Below are 25,522 nucleotides of genomic sequence, written 5' to 3' on the forward strand. Positions count from 1 at the left end.
TTCACAGGTAACCAAACAGGTAACAGAGTCTTGGGGAACTTTTATGGAGGTGTCAAACCAGGAGGACTTAGTAACTGTATCAGTAACAGCATATAAGGCCAAGATTGAGTACGTAACAGTGTCAGAAACAACTGATGTGGTATGGATTTAGCAAGACTAGGTTTGGCGGGGTAGAAATAACCAAAGGCAGCTTGTTTATAAAGAAAGAGATTAGGGCATAGAAAGGGAAAACAAGGATGACAAGACAGAGTGATAATAAGGTAGGCAAATGATGTAGTCGAAGCTGTTCAGCGTATCTGTTGAGCAGCCCTATACATGACCACTGCATTCTGGAGGACAAAAAATCAAACCTGCTATTCTGACCACAAGAGGCATGTCTAAATTGAATTGGTAGTCTGGAAGCCTGGGATAAGGAGGTCTCTGGCTAACAATGGAACAGCCAGGATGGACTAATCAAACATCCCAAGAGGATGCATCAGTGCCCATTTCAGGCCTAACGGCACTGATATATTCCTAACATTCACCTTCCACTACACTTCAATACAAAATCAAAACTGTTTCCTCATGTGGACCTCAGCAAGCAGCATGTATCAGTGCAATGTACTTGCCTGGGTTAGAGTATCACTTTTACTACTTTTTGGGCAAGCCTAAAAATTACTTCAACTTTGAAAATAAACAAAACTGAAAAAACAAACAAACAAAACAAAATAAAAAAGCCCTCATCACACGTTTCTGGGCTGAATACAAATGGGATCTTCAGTTTTCAGGGTTGAGCATATTTACAGTATAAGTATAAAAAAATACAGATTTCAGTGCATTGTTGTAGAAAAGTAGTGAAAAACTGAAGAAACATTCTGAAAATGATGCATCAATGAACTGTATGCCATGTCTTATCTTTTTTCTCATGATTCTGAAGAATTGTTCTTTTTTAAAGGATATCTTAAGGATAACTCAGGTGGTCACAGCACAACTTCCATCTACTTGAGCATCTGGGTTTAACTTTGAGGTTTGCTCTGCTTTGCGTGGGAGACTGATGAGGTGTCCACACTTTCAGAGGTTCTTGTAGTCTCAATACTGCTCTGAATCTACATTCTCTCTTTGGCTTCTTTAAGAGTAAATTAAGTCCTACATACCAAACACCTAAAACAGCCCATGGGATTAGTGTCTATAAATCACCATGGGCATGGTCAGACCTACGCAGAAGCCATGAATGCAGCAACTGCATCATGAACTTGCCAGCTATAATTTGACAAGGGCTTCCTGGTACAGCTGTACCATGGTGTTGTGATGGTGGTGTTTTGCTGTTAACAGAATCATCCCAGGTGATATCTACATAGGCTGCAAGCAGTCCTGTGAGCTGCAGGCATATCCTAAATTACTGTCCAAACCAGAGCCTCAAAAAAGGGACACAACTACAACTGCAGTAAATAAAGCTGAATTCAATTAGACAGGTATCATTTACGATACTCAATATCTGAGAATAATTTTTTCATATTCTTGTTCACCCTGAAAAATCTGATTTTGCCCAATAACCAAGACAACAAAGAGTATCTCAGAATCACATAATAGTATGGACCTATTTTAAAATGCCTTCTAAAACGCATTCTAAGTTACCTAGGAAAATAATCTTATTTTAACTCCACTAGGTATTTTACTTTCATATAGTTTATTCTGAAAATTAAAAGGATAAGCTAAATTAAACACACTCTTAAATGAAAATAAGCCGCTCATAAGAACTTTCACTGTTTTATATAAATCAGTTAAAACAAAACCACAAAAATGGAAAGCAACACGTTACAACTTGTTTCCGATTAGCAACACAATACACTGAAATTGTGAGCATACACTATATAGGTACAGTCCAGCAAGTCACTGCTTTCAATAAAGTTCTAGAGCTTGTTCTCCCAAATACAGGAGAGGGCAAACACAGTTTTTGAGTGGAAGACTGAAAGTTGTTTTCCACACTAACTCTGCCACAATGTATACTTTTACATTAAAAATAAAGTTGAATCCATATACAGAAAGAAAAAATGCTGCATTATGTTGAGGACTTAATTGACTTTTTTTTTTTGTTTTGTTTTGGCTTACCTGGCTTCTTGCATTACAAGATACATTTACATACACAATTACAGAGCTTCCACTGTCAGGAAAGGCTTTAACTTTCATTAAGAAAACTAAACCAAAAATAACTTCAGGTACTTTATTAAGACATTGAGAATTAACATTTCCTTAATTCCCTGCAAAACTCTCTATTGTAATTAAATAATTTAAATGCTAAGTCTACTACTGAAATAGACACAATCAAACACATTTGTCACTTTCTCTACATAGGATGGTTTTCTTTTCTAGGCAAATGTCTTAGAACATCTTACATCCTATTTAGAGAAGCACAGTTTAGTCATAACACCATATGAGTAAATATGAGAACTATCAGAAATCTCCATTTGCATATTTATTTTACTTTTTTTTTTTGTTTTTTACAAAAACATGAGAGTTTCAAAAATGGTAACTATGTGAATGTAAGTTTGATGTACATTTCTACTTACATCTTCAGCTTTTGAACCTTGATCCTGCAAAGATTTTTGTAGTTCTTCAACCTGGGACTGAACTTCTATAAGTCTCTGATTTACCAATCTAGGAAAGAGAAAACATTTTGTTTTTCAGAAAAAAAAACAAACAACTGCAAAAGAAAGCCTGAGATTTTTAGCGTCCAGCGTTTCCAGGTCAGAAATGCAATACTGTATTTTATTCACAGAAAATTGACAACAGTATTTAGCATACAGCCGTTCCAGAGATTATAGCATGTAGTCATCCAGAACATTCTGATACACATCCAAGACAACATAATACATGTATTAAGAAATCATTTCTATATACATGAAACAAGAGATTCTAACAGTCAGTTTTACTGTGTGAGAGCTACTAGCTTACTGCTTTTACATAGTCACAGAATCCTATAAACCTGTAGGTTGGTAAGGATCTTCAGAAGTTATCTAAATCTAACCTCTTTCTTAAAGCAGGTGCACTTATAGCAGATTGCTGGGAACCATGTCCCGTTCAGCTTTGGACACCTTTAATGATAGAGATCTCACAACCTCTTTGGGGCTCTTTTCCAGAGCTCAGACTCCTACTCCATATTGTGTCTGTTGCCTCTTGTCTTTCCACTGTCAGTCTCTGAGAAGAGTCTCAACTCTGTCTTCCTGACACTTTCTTGCGGAGCCGCGGACGAACGACATGCCGAGACGGGTTCAGTGTGGGTGGTAGAGCATCAATCAACGTGTGTGTTTATTGGTCCAGGGTACATATATTTATACAGACAATGATAATTATTATGCCTACTAGTCACTAGCTGATTGGCTTAAGCTCCAAAGGTCGTATTTGCACGGTCCACCCACCTGCAGTTAGCTTACAGCACAAGCCTCTCACAACACTAAGTTTCTCATGCTACTATTTCTGATTCCTGTTCACTTGTTTTCAATACACAACAGTACCATAACACAGTGTTTCTCAGACCACCGTTATCATAACACTGGGTTTCTCAGACCACTATTCCTAATTCCCCTTAACCTGTTTTCGACACACCGCGGTACACAGGGCTGAAGCGTCCTTGACATTCCTCCTGTATCAGCAGCTGTGAGCAGCTGCAGGCAAACCCTAGTGAGGCTCAGCATCAGCAGCTAGAGCAGGCTCTGATCATACAATTGCTCGGTGGGCTCAGGACCCTTGTCTCTGAGCCATTCTCCAACAATTCCCCCTTTTTCTTTTTGTATGAGCAGAGCCTGCGCCAACGTTCGTTCAAAGATTTTCTTAATACATGACAAGGCACAACTTAGGCATGCAAGCTTACAATCTACTGGCTAAAGGCACAGGACCCTTGTCTCTGAACCATTCTCCAACAATTCCCCCTTTTTCTTTTTGTAGGGGCAGAACCTGCCCTTACGTTCGTTCAAAGATTTCCTTAATACATGAGAAGGCACAACTTAAGCATGCAAGCTTACAATGTGTTGGCTAAAGGCACTTATCACGCACCTGGAAGTGCTGTGATAGGTCTGCATCGTTAGTACGCGTGAACAAACTAAATCTACTTTGTGGTTAGTGCATCCAGGCATTCAAACAGGGAGGAAGCACTAGATTGACTTCCTCCTTCTTGCCCTTCCAGGTGACCTCAAGGGCAGGCTTACCACGTGGCAGTTTTCTGCTCAGAGACCCAGCCTGGATTGTCCAAACCCTGTAGGATCAGTGCATAACCCTGATCCCCCCCCCAAAAAAATTCCTACCAGGTTTTCCCCCTTTTTCTTTTTTGGACAATCCAGACTCCTTTTGACGTTTGAATCATAGCATTCATAAAGCATTTCCACACAGACCCCAATACCATCATGACAATCATAATGACAATCAGCATTGCCAGTCTATGCATCAACAAAGCTTTCAGCCACCCAGTAATTTCCAAGTTTTGTAGATTTGCAACCATCATCAGTCCATTATCCAAATTCCCAAGTCTCGTAACCAGTCTGTCAGTCCATGTTCCAATCTTATGCAGTCTTATGTAGCAAGAAAACCATCCTTACAGTTTTAAAAGTGTCAGCAATTGTAACAACAGAGTATGCAATACAGAATGTAATACAGGTTTCACCATGCTATGTTCTAAACATTGCAATGAACCCACAACATACAATGAATCTGATACTACATGAACAAGTTTTTGATACCAGTGTCGATGTTGAAACACCATACAATGAACCTGATACTACATGAACAAGTTTTTGATACCAGTGTTGATGTTGAAACACACAATGAGAGTTCAGAGTTTTAAAGTTCGTAAGGAGTGTCCAGACCCCCCGAGGAGAATCTTGTGATCTTGAGTTCCCAGGTGCCCCCCATTTGTTCTCACTACCGGGCAGGCCAACGCTCCAGCAGCATGCCAGTCCACTTTTAACAAGGCATCACGAATCACCCCACTCCATCAGGACTGAGCTAAAAGTGGAGCAGGTTCTGGTAAGGGTGACGGGAGTGGGTGTGGTGGGGGCTGCCGGCAGCGCTTCCTTTTCTTGTAATTGTAAATGCAGAGTTCTGTCCTGTAGCTTAACTTCTGTAATTTTCTTTCAAGTTCTTGGACTTTGTCACTGTCCATTACCGATGTGTGACCCTGTTACTTTAATTCAGACAGAGCCGCCGCTTTTCTCTCTGAGCCAGATGCTGACGCGCTGTCAGGGGCGGAACAATCCGCAGGGCGGGGGGGCAGGCAGAGTTTATGGTGGCACGCCGCTCCACCCGGTACCCCCGCGCCGCCTGATTTCTCTGCCGCTTCTTGCGCAGTGGAGCAAACAGGAACACTTGGTGACATGTCCTTAATAGAGCAGAGCTGTTGATTACACCCGAAGAAGGTGGCTAATTGTGAGGGACGGTTGGTTTCGGCAGGGACCGGCGGAGATGGTACAGCGCCGACAGCCGCCATAGCAGCAGCAGCTACTTTCTTTTCTGCTGGCATCTCCCTCAGGGCTTTTACGATCGTTCGCCAGACCACACCTTGCTGTCGTGCTTCACTGCCTTTATTGCCTCCAGTGATAGTCTCGTCCCACAATAAATCACCTACTTCGCACCACTCCTGTTGGCTACATATTAGCGAGGGGCCATCATCCCTCTGACCCTCTGCCTCTGAGGTAGGGGGGGGTGAAGGGGGGCATGACTGTAAAGATACTGGGGGGGGGCTGGCCTCCGGACTTTCCCTATTCACATTAACTGTAACTGGCCCTCCTGTTGATGGTACAGGAATACGATCACTGTCAAAAAGCATAGATCCGGATGCCTCACTATCTGGGGTAACAGTGGAACTTTCCCCCCCCAAGTTTGCAGTTGCCACAGCTGCAAGGTTCTTTTCAAGCTGACACCGCCCACTATTATTCACCACCTCCCGCCATGGTTTCATCATTTTCCTTGCAGCTTTATCCTCGTCTATTACCATATCCTACAAAACATCACCTAATCGTCTCCACTCGTCGACATCAAAAAGAGAATTAGGGTCCTGAAAACATCCTTTGACCCGTCCTAATGCTACTAAACCTGCGAGTGATTTTATACAATCCACTCCCCGCTTTTCTAAAAAGCGCTGTAATAAATCCAGGGCTACCTCCTGTTCCATCTTGTCAACCTGGTGCTCCTTGTTTAAGGCACCTCTGGTCCTGTGCTCCCTGGATAAGGCACAGTACCGTTACTGCCGACCCACCCCTGATTAAGGCACCGTCGGCCCTTTGCTCCCTGCTTAAGGCAAAAAAAAAAAAATACTCCCGCCGGCTTGTGCTCCCTGTTTAAGGCACTAAAAAATACTCCCGCCGGCCTGTGCTCCCTCTTTAAGGCACTAAAAATACTCCCGCCAGCTTGTGCTCCCTGTTTAAGGCACTAAAAAATACTCCTGTCGGCCTGTGCTCCCTGTTTAAGGCACTAAAAATACTCCCGCCGGCTTGTGCTCCCTGTTTAAGGCACTAAAAATACTCCCGCCGGCTTGTGCTCCCTGTTTAAGGCACTAAAAATACTCCCCTTTGATATGTTGCTGATGCTCCGTGACTAAGGCACCAGGTGCAGCTCTTGCCAGCAGCCCTTGCAGAGAGCGACCCTCTATCTCGGTTCAGGTCCTCGGAACGACCTGTCGGAGGCCCACTGTGCGATCGTTCTTGATTCGGCTAGGCTCTGCTGTCTCTGATATTTCCCAGCGTTTGTTTCTGCTGCCGCTGTATGCAGCACCTTTCTGCGTCAGCTTCCGTCGCCCCTCTGTGTCAGTTCCGGCGCCCCCCCTCTTCCACTTCCGGGGCCACCCTGCGCTTGCCTCCAGCGCCCCCGCGCGTCCGCCCCCGGGGCCGCTCAGTGTCCACCTGTGGCGTCCCTTCGCGTCCACCCCCGGGGCTGCCGCAGTCAGCTCCTTACCACGTCAGCTCCGGTGTCTTTCTGCTTCCGTTCGTGGGGCCACTCACTTCTGGTCTCGGGACCGCTCCGCCTCTGCTCTCCGGGGCCGGTCACCTCTGTTCTGCGGGGCCGGTCTGCCTCTGCTCTGCGGGGCTGGTCACCTCCACTCTCGGGGCCGCTCCGCCTCCGTTTCTCGGGGCCGGTCCAGCCGGCTTCTCTCCGCGTACTCCCCCGGGGCTGCCAGGGCTGCTGCCTCTCCGTCTCAGCTCGTGGACCCCGGGCGCTGCTGCATTTGGTGTTTCTCCGGGTCCATTCTCAAATTCCTCGGTCGTTGCTGGTGGGGTTTTGTTTTGTTTGTTTTTTTTTTTTTTTTTTTTTTTTTTGTTTTGTTTTGGTTTTTTTTTTCAATCAACGTGTGTGTTTATTGGTCCAGGGTACATATATTTATACAGACAATGATAATTATTATGCCTACTAGTCACTAGCTGATTGGCTTAAGCTCCAAAGGTCGTATTCGCACGGTCCACCCACCTGCAGTTAGCTTACAGCACAAGCCTCTCACAACACTAAGTTTCTCATGCTACTATTTCTGATTCCTGTTGACTTGTTTTCAATACACAACAGTACCGTAACACAGTGTTTCTCAGACCACCGTTATCATAACACTGGGTTTCTCAGACCACTATTCCTAATTCCCCTTAACCTGTTTTCGACACACCACGGTACACAGGGCTGAAGCATCCTTGACATTCCTCCTGTATCAGCAGCTGCGAGCAGCTGCAGGCAAACCCTAGTGAGGCTCAGCATCAGCAGCTAGATCAGGCTCTGATCATACAATTGCTCGGTGGGCTCAGGACCCTTGTCTCTGAGCCATTCTCCAACACTTTCCCATCAGACACATGTAGATCACACTATTATCTCAATGTCATAATTTCTTTGCTCTGAACAAACCCAGTTCTCAGTCTTATCCCATGTATCACATGCTCCAGCATCTCTCACCTTATAAGTACTCTGCTGCACTCCTGTAGAACCATGTCTTTCTTGTACTGGAGAATCTAAAAATATATGCTATATCCAGATAAGTACTGATGAGAGGTGAAGGATCATTTTCCCAGACTGACTTTCTGCACCCTGGTGAGGACAGCCCAGGTCACAGTCAGCTGCAAGGTGCCCAGTTGACACATCCTCCTTTGTCGCGCACTGGGACCCCAGGGCTTTTGCAGCACAGCTGCTCCGCAGCCTGCTAGTCCTATCCAGGGACAGGGCTCCTATCAGCTCATTTCTCTGGACTGATGATCTCCTCTGAATAACAGATCACCCTTTCAGCATATCAATCACTTCTCCCAATGTGGTACCATTCTCAAACGTGCTGAGAGTATAGTCCCTACCATCAGTCAAGTTGCTGATAAAGGTGATAAACAGCATTGGTCCTGGTACTAATGCCTGAGGAACTAGTTGCCAGTTGGATTTTCTATCGATGATAGTGCCTTAGGCCCATCTGTCCAACCAATTTTCCACTCAATTTACTGTCCACTTATTCAACCTATATCTACCCATTCTGAACATAAGGATACTATGGGAGACTGTGCCAAAGGCTTTGCTAAAGCTAAGGTAAGTACCATCCACTGTTTCACCCTTCTTCACATAGGCAGTCATCTCACTGTCAAGATAATTGGATTAGTTAGGAATTATTTACCCAGAATAAATTTGTGTTGGCCTTTCCTAATTACTTTCTTGTCCCTTATGTGGCTGGAAACAGATTCCAGATGGACTTGCTTTATGAAATTCCCAGAAAATGAGCTGTGGCTGACCAGTCTCAGTAGTTCTCCAGACTTTCTTTCTTGCCCTTCTTGAAGGTGAGTGCAGTATTTACCTTTTCCCAGGCTTCAGGATCCTGCCCCAGTAAAAGGGGAAGATTAGATAGAGAGCAGATTCAAAGCTTAGATAAAGAGCAGCCTCAACAGTAACAGCCAGCTACCTTAGCATGCTCATATGCAGACTGTCTGGTCTCATGGACGCCTGTATGTTGATTGGCTTAATCTAGGCAGGGTCAGATAGAGAAGGTTGCCCAGAAACATGTTCCGTTGAGTGTTAAATATCTCCAAGGATGGAGACAACTTCTCTGGGCAATGTAATCCAGTGTTCAGCAACACTCCTCGTAAAGTAAGTACGTTCTTACGTTTAGATGAAATTTAATGTCTTTCAATTTCTGCCCACTGTCTTTTCCCTTGTTACTGGGCATCACTGAGAAAAGTCTAGCTCCATTTCCTTTAGACCCTCCCATCTGATACTTATAAACATTGATAAGATCCACTCTGAGCCTTCTCTTTTCCAGGCTATGTAGTCTCTGTCCTTCACATGCTCCTTATATGAAAGGTGCTGCAGTCCTGTAATCACATCCTTGTGGCCTTCCACTGGACCAACTCCAGTAAGTCTATGTCTTTTTTTACTGGGGAGGCCAGTATTGGACACAGTACAGTCAAAAACATATGGCATTGTTAGAAAATCAATTGAAACAGAGGACAAAGATTCTTACCTGTTTTCTGTTTCCAATTCATTCTTCCGTAAGTTTGCATCATCAAGAAGGCTCTGCAGCAAGGCAATCTTTTCATTGTCGGAACCTTCCTGATTGAGCTTTAACATCTTGTTCTCATGCTGAAGGCGAATGAGTTTCTCCCTAAACACATGAAATACAATTTTGTATGAAAAAGTATGCAAATTTCTACAAACAGTTTACCACAGAAGGTGTAAATGTAACATAAAGATCATATTTACCTATTTAAGGAAGGCAGCTGAGACAACAATCATGTCTCCAAACCCTCAAATACAAATCTGATTAAAGGAGTTGTAATTGTAGAAAGCACAACACAAGGAAGTTGCTTTAGTGCCCCTGTTAGATCTCAGAGTACACCTGGGCAGATTTATAGGTAGAATGTGGAGAATACAAAGCTTGGTGCCAAGTGTTAAGGGAGGTTGTAATCAAACTGTCACTGAACTACTGCATGAACCTGGGCAAGTCACTTCTACCTCATTGGTCTGTTTTCATAGAATCACAGAATTGTTTAAGTTGGAAAACACCGTTAGGATCGACAAGTCCAACCATTAAGCTAACACTGCCAAGTCCACCCCTAAACCATGTCCCTGTGCACCATGTTGAAACAAAAAAGGCCCAAACAATAGGCCTCAAACCAAAGGTGACTTCTGAGTGAATTCCCCGACCAGCAACCAGCATCTTATCAGCAGCATGAAGCAACCAGCATCTTATCAGCGTGAAAATGCAGCTGGGAACAATCCCTGGGAACTATAAGTAAACAACAGGAAGTAACTATAAATCCCAAATGTAAAGAAAAACAGAAACTCCTCAGACATGCCCGGATCCTGGCCAGATCCGGACACGCCTGAGAGAGGCATATCAATCTACCAGCTATCTCCCATGCATGTTGTACAGATTTATTTGTTAAACTGTATAAAAGCCAGACCCTCTCACAGCACAGACGGAGACCTCACCTACGAGCGGACGCCCTGCATAGGACTTCCCAGCTGCCGGGAAAGGCTCTCTGACCCTTCGCTGTGACGGGGCTCCCCAGCTGATGCACGGGTCTGGATGATGGTAAAGCATGAGGGCAATTGGTGATGCATCTTTCTTAATCACTGTAACTAGCTTTATGTAGTGATGAGTAGGTGCATTATCTTGTTTGTTCTTTCTGCTGCTTTAAAATAAAGTAAAATAAGCCTATTTCTTTAGCTTGGTGTCTGTGTCCTTTGTGTTAGCCCCATCAATTGGCAAAACACATGTCTACATGCCTTTTAAATATTTCTAGGGATAGTGACTCTGGACAGCTTGTTCCAATGCTTGATAATCCTTTTTCTGAAGAAATTTTTCCTAATATCCAATCTAAGCCTCCCCTGGTGCAACCTGAGGCCATTTCCCCTCATCCTATCACTTGTTACTTGGGAAAAGAGACCAACATCCACCTTGCTACAACCTCCTTTCAGGTAGTTGTAGAGAATGACATGGTCCCCTTCAGCATTCTTTTCTCCAGACTAAACAGCTCCAGTTCCCTCAGCCACTCCTCATAAGACTTGTTCTCTAGACCCTTCACCAACTTTGTTGCTCTTCTTTGGATAAGCTCCAGTACCACAATGTCTTTCTTGTACTGAGGGGCCCAAAACTGAATACAGTGTTCAAAGTGAGGCCTCACCAGTACTGAGTACAAAGGGACTTCCCTAGTCTTGCTGGCCACACTATTTCTGATACAAGCCAGGTTGCTATTGGCCTTCTTGGCCGGCTGGGCCCACTGCCAGCTCATCTTCAGCCAGCTGTCGACCAACACACCCAGGTCCCTTTCCATCATGCAGCTTTTCAGCCACTCTTCCCCAAGCCTGTAGTGTTACATGGGGTTGGTGTGACCCAAGTGCAGGACTTGGCAATTAGCCTTGCTGAGTCTCATGCAGCTGGCTTTGGCCCATCAGTCCAGCCTGTTCAGATCCCTCTGTACTGCCTTCCTACCCTCAAGCAGACCAACACTCCCACCCAACTTGTCATCTGCACACTTACTGAGGATGAGATTGCCTCGTCCAGATCATTGGTAAAGATATTAAACAGAACTGGCCCCAGCACTGAGCCTGGGGAACAGCACTTGTGACTAGCTGGCAACTGGATTTAACTCCATTCACCACAACTCTTTGGGCCTGGACATCAAGACCATATTTAACCCAGCAAACAGTACACCCATCCAAGCCATGAGCAGCCAGTTTCTCCAGAAGAATGCTGTGGGAAATGGTGTCAAAGGCTTTACTAAAGTCCAGGTAAATAACACTCACAGCCTTTCCCTCATCTACTAAGCAGGTCATCTTGTCATAGATAAACCCATGCTGACTGGGCCTGATCACCTGATTGTCCCATGCATGTCATGTGACGGCACTCAAGATGAGCTGCTCCATAACCTTCCCCAGCACTGAGGTCAGGCTGACAGGCCTGCAGTTCCCTGAATCCTCCTTCCAGCCCTTCTTGTAGATAGGCATCACATTTGCTAACCTCCAGTCATCTGGGACCTCTCTAGTTAGCCAAGACTGCTGATAAATGATGGAAAGTGGCTTGATGAGCACTTCTACCAGCTCCCTCAGTACCCTTGATAGAATCCCATCCAGCCTCATAGACTTGTGTGTGCCTAAGTGGTGTAGCATGTCACTAACAATTTCCCCTTGGATTATAGGGACTTCATTCTGCTTCCCATCCCTGTCTTCCAGCTCAGGGGGCTGGGTACACCAAGAACAACTGGTCTTACTATTAAGGACCGTGGCAAAGATGGCATTAAGTACTTCAGCCTTTTACTCATCCTTTGTCACTATGTTTCCTCGCACATCCAATAAAGGATGGAGATTCTTTTTAACCCTCCTTTTGTTGTGAAAGTATTTATAGAAGCATTTTTTATCATCTTTTACAGCAGTAGTCAGATTAAGTTATATTAGGGCTTTGGCCTTCCCAATTTTCTCCCTGCATAACCTCATGGTATCTTTGTAGTCCTCGTAAGTTGCCTGCCCCTTCTTCCAAAGCTCAAAAACATTTTTTTCTTGAGTTCCAGACAAAGCTCTCTGTTCAGCCAGGGTGGTTGTCTTTCCCACCGGCTCATCTTTTGGCATGTGGGGACAGCCTGCTCCTGTGCCTGTAAGATCTTCTTTTTGAAGAATGTCCAGCCTTCCTGGACTCCTTTGCCCTTCAGGACTGCCTCCTAAGCAACTCTGACAATCAGGCCCCTGAACCAAAGCCTGCCCTCCGAATGTCTAAGGCAGCAGTTTTGGTAAACCCCCCTCCTCACTGGTCCAAGAATCAAAAATGCTATCATTTCATAATCACTCTGCCCAAGATGGCCTCCAACAATCACATCACCCACAAGTCCTTCTCTGTTTGCAAACAATAGGTCCAGCGGGGCACCATCCCTAGTTGGCTCCCTCGCCAACTGTGTCAGGAAGTTACCTTCCACACTCTTGAGGAACCTCCTGGACTGATTCCTCTCTGATATATTGTATTTTCAGCAGACATCTGGTTAAGTTGAAGCCCCCACAAGAACAGGGCTAGTGATTGCGAGACTTCTCCCAGTTGCTTATAGAATATTTCACCTGCCTCTTCATCCTGGTCTATAACAGACTTCCACCATATCTGCCTGGTTGACTTTTACCCTGATTCTTACCCATAAACACTCAACCCCTCCGTCACCATTGTCAAGCTCTAGACAGTCGAAATATTCCCTAACATACAGAGCCACCCCACTGCCTCTCCCTCCTTGCCTATCCCTTCTGAAGTGTTTATAGCCATCCATTGCAGCACTCCAGCTGTGCAAGTCATCCCACCATGTTTGCATGACTGCAACTGTATCATAGCTTTCCAGTTGCACAATGGCTTTCAACTCTTCCTGTTTGTTGCCCATGCTGTGTGCATTGGTGTAGATGCACTTCAGTTGTGCTACTGATTCATCTTTTTGGGAGGAGAAGCCTTAATTCCTATGTGACTGTTCTCAGGTGCTTCAGCAGTTTCTAAAACATCAACAACCCCTAAATCTTTGCTGCAACATGCATCTCCACCCCCTACTTCCACTGAGATGGGTAAGGTGCTGTACAGGGACATTTTAAATGTACTCATCATGGAGCAGACTGAAGGACCTTGCTAGCACACTGTCCCTCAAAACAGTGGCATAACACCCCCAGGCTTATCTCTAGTGAGTGTGGGTTTATCCCTTTTCCCCTTCAAATCTAGTTTAAAGCTCTTTCAATGAGCCCTGGTAACTCCTCATGTCATTTAACTTGCTGATTTCCTCAGGTGCAACTGACAGGCCACAGACTGAATCTGCCTTATGAAACTCTCTGCAGGTCTTCTCTGTGAAATGGAAAAAGGGGTTTGATCACAGACCCATGGTCTGTCACCATGCAGAGAACAAGAGAATAGTAGTAGCTGCTCCTATGGGTGGGCTACTCTGAGCAGCCTTCCCCCTTCATCAGCAGAAACAGCAGTCCAGACCTTCAGATCAGGAAGTTGTAGTCCCACAGCAGCCACTGCTACTGTTCACCTCTATCAAGTAGGCATGGAGGCCAAGTTTATCAGCTACAGTCTCCATAAATGTATGCTTGCATAAAATCCAAAATTCAACTTCAGTAGCCAAAGACGAAGAGTCACTGCAACCACAGGCTATGCTTGGATATTTATCCACGTTTAGGGTGCTGTCCTATCTCATGCAATCATGTGGAAGATTTATGCAGTAACTCCATACTTCACTAACACTGCCTGAAAACATTATTCTTCTCTTCTGTTGTTTCTGAACAAAACTAAAAAGAATTGGTCTTGTAGTAAGGTGCAGCAGCACAGCTGGAAGAAAAACAAACCTTTTCTATTATTATTTTTCTAGAAAGATATTATTTTACTACTGAACCATATCTGACCCATATTGAGATTTCCAAGTGAAAAAATACTGTATCAGTATTAGTAGACATAAAACAAAAGACTTCATAAAGAGCTAACAGATTTCTGAGATGTGACTGCTTTAAAGACTTTAGCATACTGGGAAGGCTAAAAAGAGACTGCAACATCTTACGATACAATGCTTTTCAGTTCTGCCTTTTCTGCCCCTTTTAATAGACTCTGAACATTTGCCATGACACAAAACAGAATTTATGGTTTATTGTTCCTTTCACAGTTTTAGACATTTCTCCCTTGTACACCACCACGTTGTTGTTACAGATATTATTGTCTGTTAATGCACATATAAGCTGCAGTTACATGAACTCTGTGCAGTAGACAAAGAGACATAATATGATGATAAAGGGGTTTCTGTTTTCCTTTTTTTTTTTTTTTTTTTGAGCACAATACAAATTCAAGAGAGGTCAACTGAATTTTGTCTTAAGCATAACAGCTCCTGTTGTGCAGAAATCCAAAAGGAGAGAAAAAACCCAAACATTTATTGTAGTAACTTCCTAACACTGAAAACAAACTAATCATCTATGGGTACAACATAAAGGTTAGTTGGTAAAACAAAGCACACATTATCTTACTTTATTTCTGGAGTAACAATTTCTGCTGCTAAACTGTCTGAAGGCTCTTGTCTTCCCAGAGGCATCAATCCTGGGTTAGGAAAAGTAAAAAATTTAGCAAGCAGACCAATAACTTTAAAAGACCAGAAGTAAACATTGTTCTAGAAGATTACAATTTCAGAGTAATGCTAGACAGTAGAAAATGACACAAAGTCAGGCTACAGCAAGACAGAGAAGCACAATTTCATCTGGCAAATAATCATCCATTCTGATGAAGTAATTTTGTGGTGTATTTTCTGCTCAATAGCTTATCTAAGAACTACAGAGCTATGCAACATTGCACACAGAAATAAACTGTAACACATGAAACTTCACACACACATGAAAAAATCTCTCTAAAGAAAATCAGAAATATATTACAAAAATGTCACACTGGGGAGGAGACTGAAATAACATCTGAAGTTTTCAAATGCTTACGAAGTTATGAATAGCTGAAGCAGCTTTCCACTGCTGATCTTAAAGGAGCTTGAATTTATTCTGTGCTAAAGAAGAGCACATTCAATACTCTCCAGAGAAGTCCTGTAAACTTTAGAAAATATACATTTAATCTCCTTATTTGTCCTTTACCTGTAGTAGTGAGTTGACCCTCCTGAGCTTGTACACATCTAAGCTCTTCAATAGTTTCTTTCAAAGAATCCCTTTCTGTTCTTAATCTCTGAATAATTGGAAAGAGAATGAGTATCAGTCTTGGCACAACACGTCCATCTTTAACAGTCCACATCTTTAAGAGTCCACTCTAAATGCAACTTTAGAGATGATTTTCAAATTAGGGTATTTCAGTCTATTTCAGAATAAAATAAACATTAATATTATATATTCCACATGAACAGTGGGCTTTTTGAGAAGGGTTGCTGCTCTGTACTACACTTACAGGGATATAAATATCAGTGTATAAGCTTACAAAATCAAGATTACTAGTGACACGAAGTTCTGGTACCAGGTAGTAAACAGCATCCACTGGGGCCACTCAGCCATCTTCCTTTGCCCTTCATCAGAGCTGATTCCAGGGGAAAGGGAACTGAATTAAGAGACTGTAGACTTTTCCCTCACCAAGAAACCAAGGAAATGAAATAAATGAAACCAGAAGTGAAATAAAAAGCAGGTGAGCACACAGTCAACATAATAAATGGTATGAACTTAATTCTGCTTATCTTTCAACAGTGAAAGTGTGAGCAGCATTTCCATATCCCCTTCCTCCTGTGTGTCCACTGGCCTTGACATTCACCAGCATCTTAGCTATCAAAGAAAACTAGTTGCTGAAGAACAGAAATGGACCACCTTGGGATCTAGACAGATGGGCTCTTCAGTAGCATTGGGCAAATATTCTGCTAATTTGGCACAAGTCCCCTTTTGGCAAAAAATTAGAATCTACAGACAGCATCAAGTTTTTGTCCAGAAGGTTGCCAACATTCAAAAATGAAAGGAGAAAATGGCAACCATGTAAAGATTCAAGTTGTAGTTTGCTCCAAAATCAAATGTGTCCAGATTTACTAAAAGGTCCAGGACAGACCTCAGCTCTGTGTAGGTATGGAGTCCTGTTGGCTGACAGCTCCTTACATTTCATTCTATTAACAGTCTGATTCAGATATACTTTATCTTTCAGCCCAAATGGATCCAGGACTTGGAATCACTTTGGCAAAGAACATTCTAGTGAGGTGTGACAGAGGCTTCTGCTGTATTTCTGAATCCTGCAAAGTGAATTCTGGTGCAACGGTCAGAACAATCTGAATAAAGTGTACATTCTGTTAGCACTGAAAGTAATTTCACAAACCCCACAGGTGCAAAAACTGATTTAACCATAAATACTACAGAAGAGCAGCCACACACAGGACTGCTGAAACTCAGCTGCTCAAAGCAAGAATTCTGCAGTCTGCTACCATCAGTCAGAAAACACCAAGTTTATTAATCAAATGCCAGAATACTTTAATGAATCGAAATGGCTCACTCTAGGGCTTCCTTTGTACACTGTAGACAAAGGAAATTCATAAAATTATCTTAGTACTTCTCATACAACATGCCACAGAGGTAAAATTCCAAGCCACATAGCTGAATATATCAAACACACTATCACACTTTGCCAGAACAGAAAGACACAGACAAAATCAATTTCAGTACTGTTTCCAAAATATAACTGACAAAATACCACTACATAGCTTGTGATCTGTAGTGGGCAACCGTACTGATATGTATGTTACAACAAGGAACAAAAAGAGTAACACAGGTAGTGAATCACTAATTCAAATGTTGAGACTTCAGCTGTAATCTACTTCTCACAGGTGCATATCCATTCAAAAGACAACTTCTGCCCAAAAAAATGCTATTTGCAAGGGGGAAAAACAGAAAACTATGACAATGGCCTGCAATTCAGATCCTTTGTGCAAGATGAAATGGTCCACCAAGCAATGGGTAAGCCATAGACACAACCTTACCATTGTCAAACATAACAAAACTGGAAAAACAAACTTTAAATAAACGAGCAGGAAAGAAAGTCAAAGCACAGTACGAATAGTTACTATGGGCATTCCAATCTGAACTGAGGGCAGATGGAAGTGATATCAAGGACAAGTGTCCACAACAGTTGGAAAATTTAAGAAAATATAGAAATCAAAGACCTATGAACAGAAAATAACTGAAAACTTCCAGTCCAATTGCTACTCAAGTGCAAGGGCTGGAAATTTTGGAAAGCATTGGACAGGAAATATGATTATTGAGGGAAAGCACTACAGAGATTCTGACTGATGGATAGATGGACTTAAAGCAAGCCTAAGAAATTGCTAACTCAAAGTGCCAGCCTTAGTTTGAGGCACCTGCCTCATTCCTAAGAAATAAGCCAAAATAAGCTGGTGATAAACAGCAGTGTGCAAGAGAAGTCTGAAGGACTAGACTTGGCAAGAGAGGACAAAGCAATTATTCACAGAATCACTACCAGCAGATGACAGAGGAAGGGAATAGACTGGTATCCATCCTGTGTGTTCCATGCTGACAGTACATGACAGATCAACAAGGAGCTGTCATAAAAGGCAAGATCTCCACAAAGAACACACCCCTCTACATGAGTCCTAAGCCTCTTGCTGCAGTAGTCATGACTCAACAAAGAGAAGCATGCCGATGGTACCTCAAAGAATGCTTTAGAAAAAAAGAAACAGGAGTTTAGGTCTAGGATGATACTGCAGAAACACTACTTTAAATAGTTTTTCAGAATGCATTACAATTACCTTTGGTGTTTATCAACCTTCTCATGGTAAATGGCCAAGAAATAACTTCAGCTCCCAAACACGAAAGCTTTTCCCCTTAAAAATGGGCTGTATATACTTTTGTACAGTCACTTTATTCCATACTGTACAGTTCTTAGGTTTAAAAGAGATGTTTTACACAAACATTAGAAAATTTTTAGTGAAAAAAGACTTCCTAATTTAAAAAGCCTGCCGTACATGGCTAACTACAATTACCATATCTCTGTGTTATAAAGGACACAAAATTACTATCGCTACTACCAAAAAAAGAACACCTTGGCACTTACATCTTTTTCTTTTTGGAGGCTGTCTACTTTTTCTTTCAGTCGTTTGCACTCATAATCTAATTTATCAGCTTTCTTGGATTCTTCAGATAACCTGTTTTGTAGTTCAACTGCCTGTGAGAACAAGAATCAATAATTTGTCTGCAAATATTAATATTAAAACAAGATACACAAGACAAAGTAGCTAATTACCATGTACCACTGTCATGTTGTAAACAAGTGAAATAGTTGCCTACAGGATATACTACTTTAACCACCAGTTTATGAAGTCAGGTAATGTTTCTTAACCTGAGATTTTCCTAATCATTTTTAATACACTAATATAAAGATTCAGTCACAGGCTCACAAACAGTTTTCTTTACTTCAGAAGGAAACGTTGCTAACAAAGTCTCATGTATACTTTCAACTACAGATCCATAAAGAGCTTTTAAAGTTAAATGAGCAGAAATCTAAAAACTGAGCAGAAACGATCAGTGGACAGGAGGCAAATCAGTGAGTCTTGCCTTTTCAAAACTCTCAGCCTTTACTAGTAAAGGCTCATTCCCAGAACATTAGTAAAGCTCATAATGCAGAGAGCATGGAAGCAAGCTGAATAAAGACTGACCTGCAAGCACAAAAGTTGAATGAAGACTCAGCTAAAGAAATACAGCTTCTTCTGAAGTAGTTCACAAGAAGGCTTTTTTATGGCTTTTAGATTACAGAGAAAGTGATTAACTGAAACTGTGAAGCAAAGCAGTAGCCATACCTACATTAAGACTGCCTAGTGGTTCTAATTACCTTTTATTTTCAGTGTGTATAACTACAGTAAAATAACTACCAGGCCTAAAAATCTACATGATCTTCAGTCTTAGAGTAGGACTTTGCTGTTGCTGTTCTTAAATTAAAGGCTGCAAAAAAAGCATAAACCTGCCATTTCTGAGATTATCATATTAAAAAAAAATCTGTCAAAATGTTAGATCTGAAAATATTTCGTTTCTCAGATGTGACATCCATCACTGGGGCTATCAGAATAACTGCAGGTATTAAAAAAAAAAAAAAAGCAGGCCTTCACCTGTGATTGTGCCCCCACTTGCAAAATAGGTATGTTTTCACTGCAAATGGAAACAAAGGCATTAATGTTTGTATTCACTCATGCTATGGTAATGATATGTAGAAAAACACAGCAGGAAATAAATTGTCTTGAATCAGGACTTGGGAGTGTATAGAAAGATATACAGCTACATGGTAATGCAGAAGGATTAAAAAAAAAACAATAACTGCCATCACATTTACTGAGCATTATCAAATGTGTGGAATGAGTAAAGCAGGAATCTTTCAGCAAAGAAAAGCAAGACATACTGTTAAAAATATATCAGAATGTACATGCACAAAGGGGCTGAATTAAAATTACAAAAAATAATCCTGGAATCTTCACATTTCAATTCTTCATGCCGCAATAAAAAGTTTATTGGAAAATGCTTGTGCTTGCTTTCAGAAAAGCGAACAAAAACTCTTAAATAAATAAATGCTATTGCATCTCCCAGCACAATACAACACCACTAACCTCATCTCACAGAAACTGCTGTGTGGAGTAAAGATGCAATTTCCTTGCAGATCACTATATGAGTTTGAACCAAGCACTTTCATCTGCACAGCACAGAGCTAAATCAAAGAAGTAACTCTTCGATGGCATCATCATGAGTGGGGTTGAATCCTTCACACACCAGACAAGACACATGCTACTACAAGGGCACACTAGTGCTCAGCAGTGAAATAACACCAGAATACTTATACCTGGCTTAATTTTTGTAGCACAATTTAGGATTTCCAGAAACTAATTTTGTGACAGCTCATGATTGACAGGCAGGTCTCAGAAGGTGTCCAGCCTTACAGACACCGAAGAAAAACACACTGTGTTCATTTTGAGGTACAGTTACTAGGCAAAGAAAACTCACATCTGTCATGGGACACCTAAGATTTATTCTAGTCTCAGCCAGCAGAAAAGTTTTGTACAAATAAATACCTCCTCAGACATGAAATCTTACCCATAAAACACAGGGAGAGATGAAGATAAGGAAGAGTACTTTTGCAACACAAATTATGGGACTTTTCCTTCCAAAATCCTTGTTGTTGGTGAAATAAGAACAATCAGATGCAGATGTTGAGGTTACACAACTATATCACATGCTCAGCTGTTCAATGAAGTGACATATTTGTTGCCAGTAAACATGATACTACTCATGTATGAAAGGCCATTGCTTTCTACATTTACTTCTCCTTTTCATTGTCCGTTATTTCAGTATTTTTCTTGTCCAAATTCTTTTTTCCTGGTAGCATCATTTGGACTGTATCTATAATTAGCCCATAGAGGCTGAAACTAGTTGTCTTAATAACTAAGATGGCCAGCTGTAGGGAAAAAGCTATCAAGTCTGAGGGACACACATTGTTCCTGGTCTTGCAATGTTGTTAGTGTTCTGTATATTCATTCTGCTGTGAGCTGACATAGAGGGACCCCTGTGCCATGACCGTTCAAGCTGATGAGCAGGCTCTACTACTATAATGAACCATGGTCTGTCTGGCCCTGTAACAAGAATCCCAGAATGTTGTCATGTCAATGTAGTGTAGAAGCAGAGAGAAGATTAAGCCTCTTTTCCACCTTTACAGAAACAGGATCACATGGCACTTAAATAAGCAGGATAAACAGGTGCCTTTCACTCCGCAGAGTGTACTGATGACAGATCTTGTACTCTGCTGGGTGCATATAAACAACATGGATGATATGCATCCTTCTCTCTTCATAAGTGGACAAATTCAGACATAACAGACAAACTAGAACCTTAAAAGAAAGGGGTTACTTAATCACAGGAATAACTTACCTCAGCTGTGGTGCATTCCTCACTGATGAAAATTTATACACGAAAAGTGGATACACTTCTGAAAGAAGAGGCTCTAATTCAAGCCCCACTACTGAATATGAATTAGGAATAATTTGAGAAAAAAAGCTTAACATCTTTTGATTTTTTTCAAAGTAAGAAATACTGTTTATAGGCAAACTAATGTAAAATTGAAATAATGGTAGGAATTGAAGGAAAGGAGGACAGAGGTAGTACCTACAAAACGTGGAAGTCTTCTAAACACAAGTAGCTGTTTGTTCATAATTTTTTAGTTTGAGGCATTAGTCACGTTATAAAGAGAAACTGTTGAACAATACAGAGAACTGTTGTTATTGATGAAGTCTGTTCTTACCTGTCTCTTGTAAGTTTCCAGCTGAATGCGTGCTGCATTGGCCTTCCTTAGCTCTTCTTCCAGGCTCACAGTATTTTGCATGTACATTGTATTCTTCTCTTCTAAGAGTTTCACTTGCCGTCGCAAATCACCCAGGTCTTCCAACTTCTTTTTGTATGACTCTACCTGGCTTTCTAACTTGGCTACTTTATCAGAAGAATGCCTGGAGGGACAGATTTGCATCAGATTTGTACTCTGAAAACTAACAAAATGAAATGTCCTGAAGCTTCTTCAGTATTTGGCCTAAATGCAAAAAACATTCTGAGACATCTTGGGGAGAAAAAAAAAGCAATCATATGCTCCTATTACTAATGTTTTAATTTTCAGATTGTCTGCTCCCCTCCCATAAATATCTGTCAACAAAAATTGCTGCTGATGGAGGTACCTTTAGAAACTATCACTCTTCCTAAGACAGCCTTCTTACCTGCTTCCAATTTTCAAAAAATGAAGGATCTTCACTCCTACGCATTTCCCTTCAATTCTAAATCAGTCCTCAGTCCTGCATTTTACAAGGGTAAGGAATAAAATTTTCTGCCCTGCAGTCTGTTTTAATGACAACCAGGAGTAAAACCGTGCAGACCTATCTCCTGAGCAGCATATACTTGATGACACAGAACTACCATAACAGCTCTGAAGCATAATTCCTTCTAAAAGAATATGAAAAAACAGTCTCTGTTCATAACATTGCAGCTTTTTCAATCCACTTGGTGCACTGCCAGGGTAACAAAAGCCCTTACCCACAGTCACCCATACTGCTGCTATTACTACTGTACCCAGTTTCATTTTAGAACCAACGGATTTACAGAGTCAATTTCCTATGAAATCTGAAGAATTCCCCATTGAATTGATGGTCAATTTATAAGTCACTGGGGCAAGCCAAATCTCTTCAATCCCCAATGAAATGCCGAGCCTCTCTCTGGGGCAAGAAATTACTCTCTGAACACGTGCTGTACACACAGATAGTTTATGGAATTGTGCAGCTTGATGGGCTCATTCCTTCTATTAATGACAGAGCAGGCAAAGACGGACAGCTTTGCTAGAAAGCTACTGGTGAATTAAAAAAGGCAGTATTAAAATGAGTCTTGCTAGACTTAATGGAAAGAGTGCTATCAATGGGTAGTGGATAACTAGTTCTGAATAACCCATGGCAACAAGATGCCACTACTGAAGGATTATGTTCCATAGTAAAAGGGGCTGCCCCACCCTCTAAAACACTCGCACCATCAAATCATGACAACTTTGGGTGCTAAAATTTAGTGGTAATAAGAGATATAACAGATGTTGTTCATATTAGCATTATATGATGAAACAAAAGCGCCAAAGTCCAAATAATGCATCCTGGGTTTGAGTGAGTGGTGGGGTTTTTTGGTAGCAGGGGAGGGGGCTATCGGGACGGCCCCCTGTGAGAAGCTTCTCGAAGCTCCCCCAGCTCCAAGTCAGCTCCACTTCTGTTTGGAAACTGAGACAATCAGCTGCGCCTCTGTGATAACTTATTTAAGAAGGGACGTGGTGACGAGCAGTGGGACTTGTGAGGAGGAGTTGCTGCAGCTGCATGAACACCAAGGTCAGTGGAGGAACGGAGGAAGAAAGGAGGGGGGAGGTGTGCCGGAGCAGAGACATCCCTGTATCCTGTGGTGAGACGGCAGGGCGGCCCCCCCTGCCACCCATGAAGATCTACGGTGGAGCAGACATTGATTTATGGCCTGTGTTTTCTCATGGTTGATCAAAGTGTCTGTGCCCGAAGAAGGCCGGGGTCTCATGGGAAAAGGTAGCCCTGTTGCTGTAATTCAGTGCTGGGAGGATTGCAGCATGCGGGGGTGTCCCATGCTGGAGCAGCTCGGGAAGGGCTGCAGCCGTGGGAGGGAATCCAGTCGGAGAAAGTTAGTGAACCACGCCAGAGCACTGTAAGGAAACGCTGTGGCTCGAGGGAGGGACTCTTGTTGGAGAAAGTTTGTGGAGGACTGTCTCCTGTGAGAAGGGGACCATGGTGGAGCAGGGTGAGAAGATCCAGAAGCTCCCCCCACCGAAAATAGAAGAAGCGGCAGCACTGACTGCACCCCACATCCCCTGCCCCTGAGCTGCTGTGGGGAGGAGGTAGAGATATCGGGAGCAGAGCTGAGCCCGGGAAGAAGGGAGGGGTGGGGGGAAGGTGTTCTCAAGATGTAGCAACGCTTCTCACTGTCCTACTCTGTTAAGTGTTGTTGTTAGTGTCTGTAATAAATGTATGTTCTTTTTTTCTTCCCCTAACAAGTCTGCCTTTTGCCCGTGACCATAATGGGTGACCTGCCCCTCCCAGTCCTATATCGAATCCCAAGCCTGGCTCATCTGTCCCTTCTCATTGCTGGAAGAGAAGGGAGGAGTGAGTGGCTGCATGGTGTTTGTCTGCCGACCAGGCTCAAACCACAACACCAGGGAAAGAAAGGGTCTAGTTTTCTTATGAGAACAGATGTTCAAGTCTTGAAAAGTGTGAATAGAAAATACTCAAAAGACCAGTGAGTGATTTGCTATTACCATAAGATGGTGTAGTAGGATTGATGAGTTTACAAATAGTTATTGATTAGGTACATAATAATTAATTAATTTACTTAAGCAGAATTGTGTGGTGGTCTTTGTACTTATTTAGAAGTTGCAAAAGAATCCTGGCATTGAGAAAATGCATTTAATATTAAGATTATTTGAACAAAAGCTATTGGAGACTAAGTACATGAATTATAGGAATTAAAAGTTAATAGTTAAAAAGTTCTCTCCATTAGAACAGAGTTTACCTGAGTACATCTATCTCATCCTTCAAAGACTGAGCTTCCTCTGCCAATGTAGTAAGCTCTTCTGTTTGTTGTCTCAATTCAGCAATTTCCTTTTCTAATTCTTCACAGCGTATTCGATAGTCATCTTTGGCAGCTTCTAATCTGTAGAAATTAAGTAAAACAGAACATAATTTCTCATTGTGAGACACAGTTACCTTTCTTCACCATTATCCTCTCTAAAAACACATGAAGCGGCCGTCTGGTGCAGCAAAGGGGAACAACAGCCCAATGTGCTTATTCAAAAATGTAAAAGTAGACTGACTTTTCTGATGCTCCCAATTTGATATCAGTCTGTCTATTTGGAAAATCACAAGGTAATGTATGTTATAGGTATGTAATATGAAAGACAAATCCTGAGCTTTTTCTATCATAGTAATTTTTCACAATGGAAGCTCAAGCAGAAATTTCCACCTCCTTCCATCTTGGGACACGCAGAGTTTGAACATTACATTTTATCCTAAGATTTTGTTCAGCTGTTCAACTCCTATACACCTTCAACAATACTGACCTGACTGTCAGATGTTCAACACGCAGTAGAGCTCTCACCAATGTGGCTTTATTTATTTACTTATAAAAAACCTCTGCCTGCCCAGTACCTCTGAAGAACCAAGTCATACATTTAGTTATCTAGTTAGCATGTAAAAAACTCAGACCAAAGTTTCTGAAGTGAACTACTTACATAAAGCATAAACAGGCAAAGCCGCATCAACCTGGCCATGAACAAAGGGAATAACTAAGAAAACCTTTGTCAAAGCCTTTTGAATGAATGGAAGAGGACACAACCTGGAACATGAAGCCCTATTGTTATTTTAATCTGAAATTAAAAACAATCCAGACAAAGAGGTATGGGCGGGCACACGCACAGGAAGTATTCTATCCATTAATTCAAGGAGTCCAAAAAGAATCTACAAGAATGGAAGTAAGAGATAGTAGGTCATCTAAACCATATACAACAAAG

The 25,522-nt window shown here is 42.1% G+C and overlaps 1 protein-coding gene across 5 annotated transcripts in view; it reads right to left on the reverse strand.

The window, feature by feature from the left end:
• The window catches only part of HOOK3 (hook microtubule tethering protein 3), a 105,245-nt gene that overhangs the window by 22,134 nt on the left and 57,589 nt on the right, over positions 1–25,522 (reverse strand). For 4 of the 5 annotated variants that reach the window (XM_032990662.2, XM_032990680.2, XM_032990653.2 and 1 more), the window contains exons 10-16: positions 24,526–24,666; positions 21,722–21,923; positions 18,500–18,610; positions 15,547–15,634; positions 14,941–15,010; positions 9,434–9,574; positions 2,547–2,634 (exon numbers count right to left, since the gene is read on the reverse strand). In XM_032990662.2, coding sequence (XP_032846553.2) covers positions 2,547–2,634; positions 9,434–9,574; positions 14,941–15,010; positions 15,547–15,634; positions 18,500–18,610; positions 21,722–21,923; positions 24,526–24,666 — 841 coding nt within the window. The remainder of the gene's footprint in view (positions 1–2,546; positions 2,635–9,433; positions 9,575–14,940; positions 15,011–15,546; positions 15,635–18,499; positions 18,611–21,721; positions 21,924–24,525; positions 24,667–25,522) is intronic. The other variant, XM_032990670.2, reaches the window with a different exon arrangement.

This window comes from Tyto alba, unplaced genomic scaffold, assembly GCF_018691265.1.
Source record: "Tyto alba isolate M040663 unplaced genomic scaffold, T.alba_DEE_v4.0 Super-Scaffold_13, whole genome shotgun sequence".
In the NCBI taxonomy this organism is placed as follows: domain Eukaryota; kingdom Metazoa; phylum Chordata; class Aves; order Strigiformes; family Tytonidae; genus Tyto; species Tyto alba.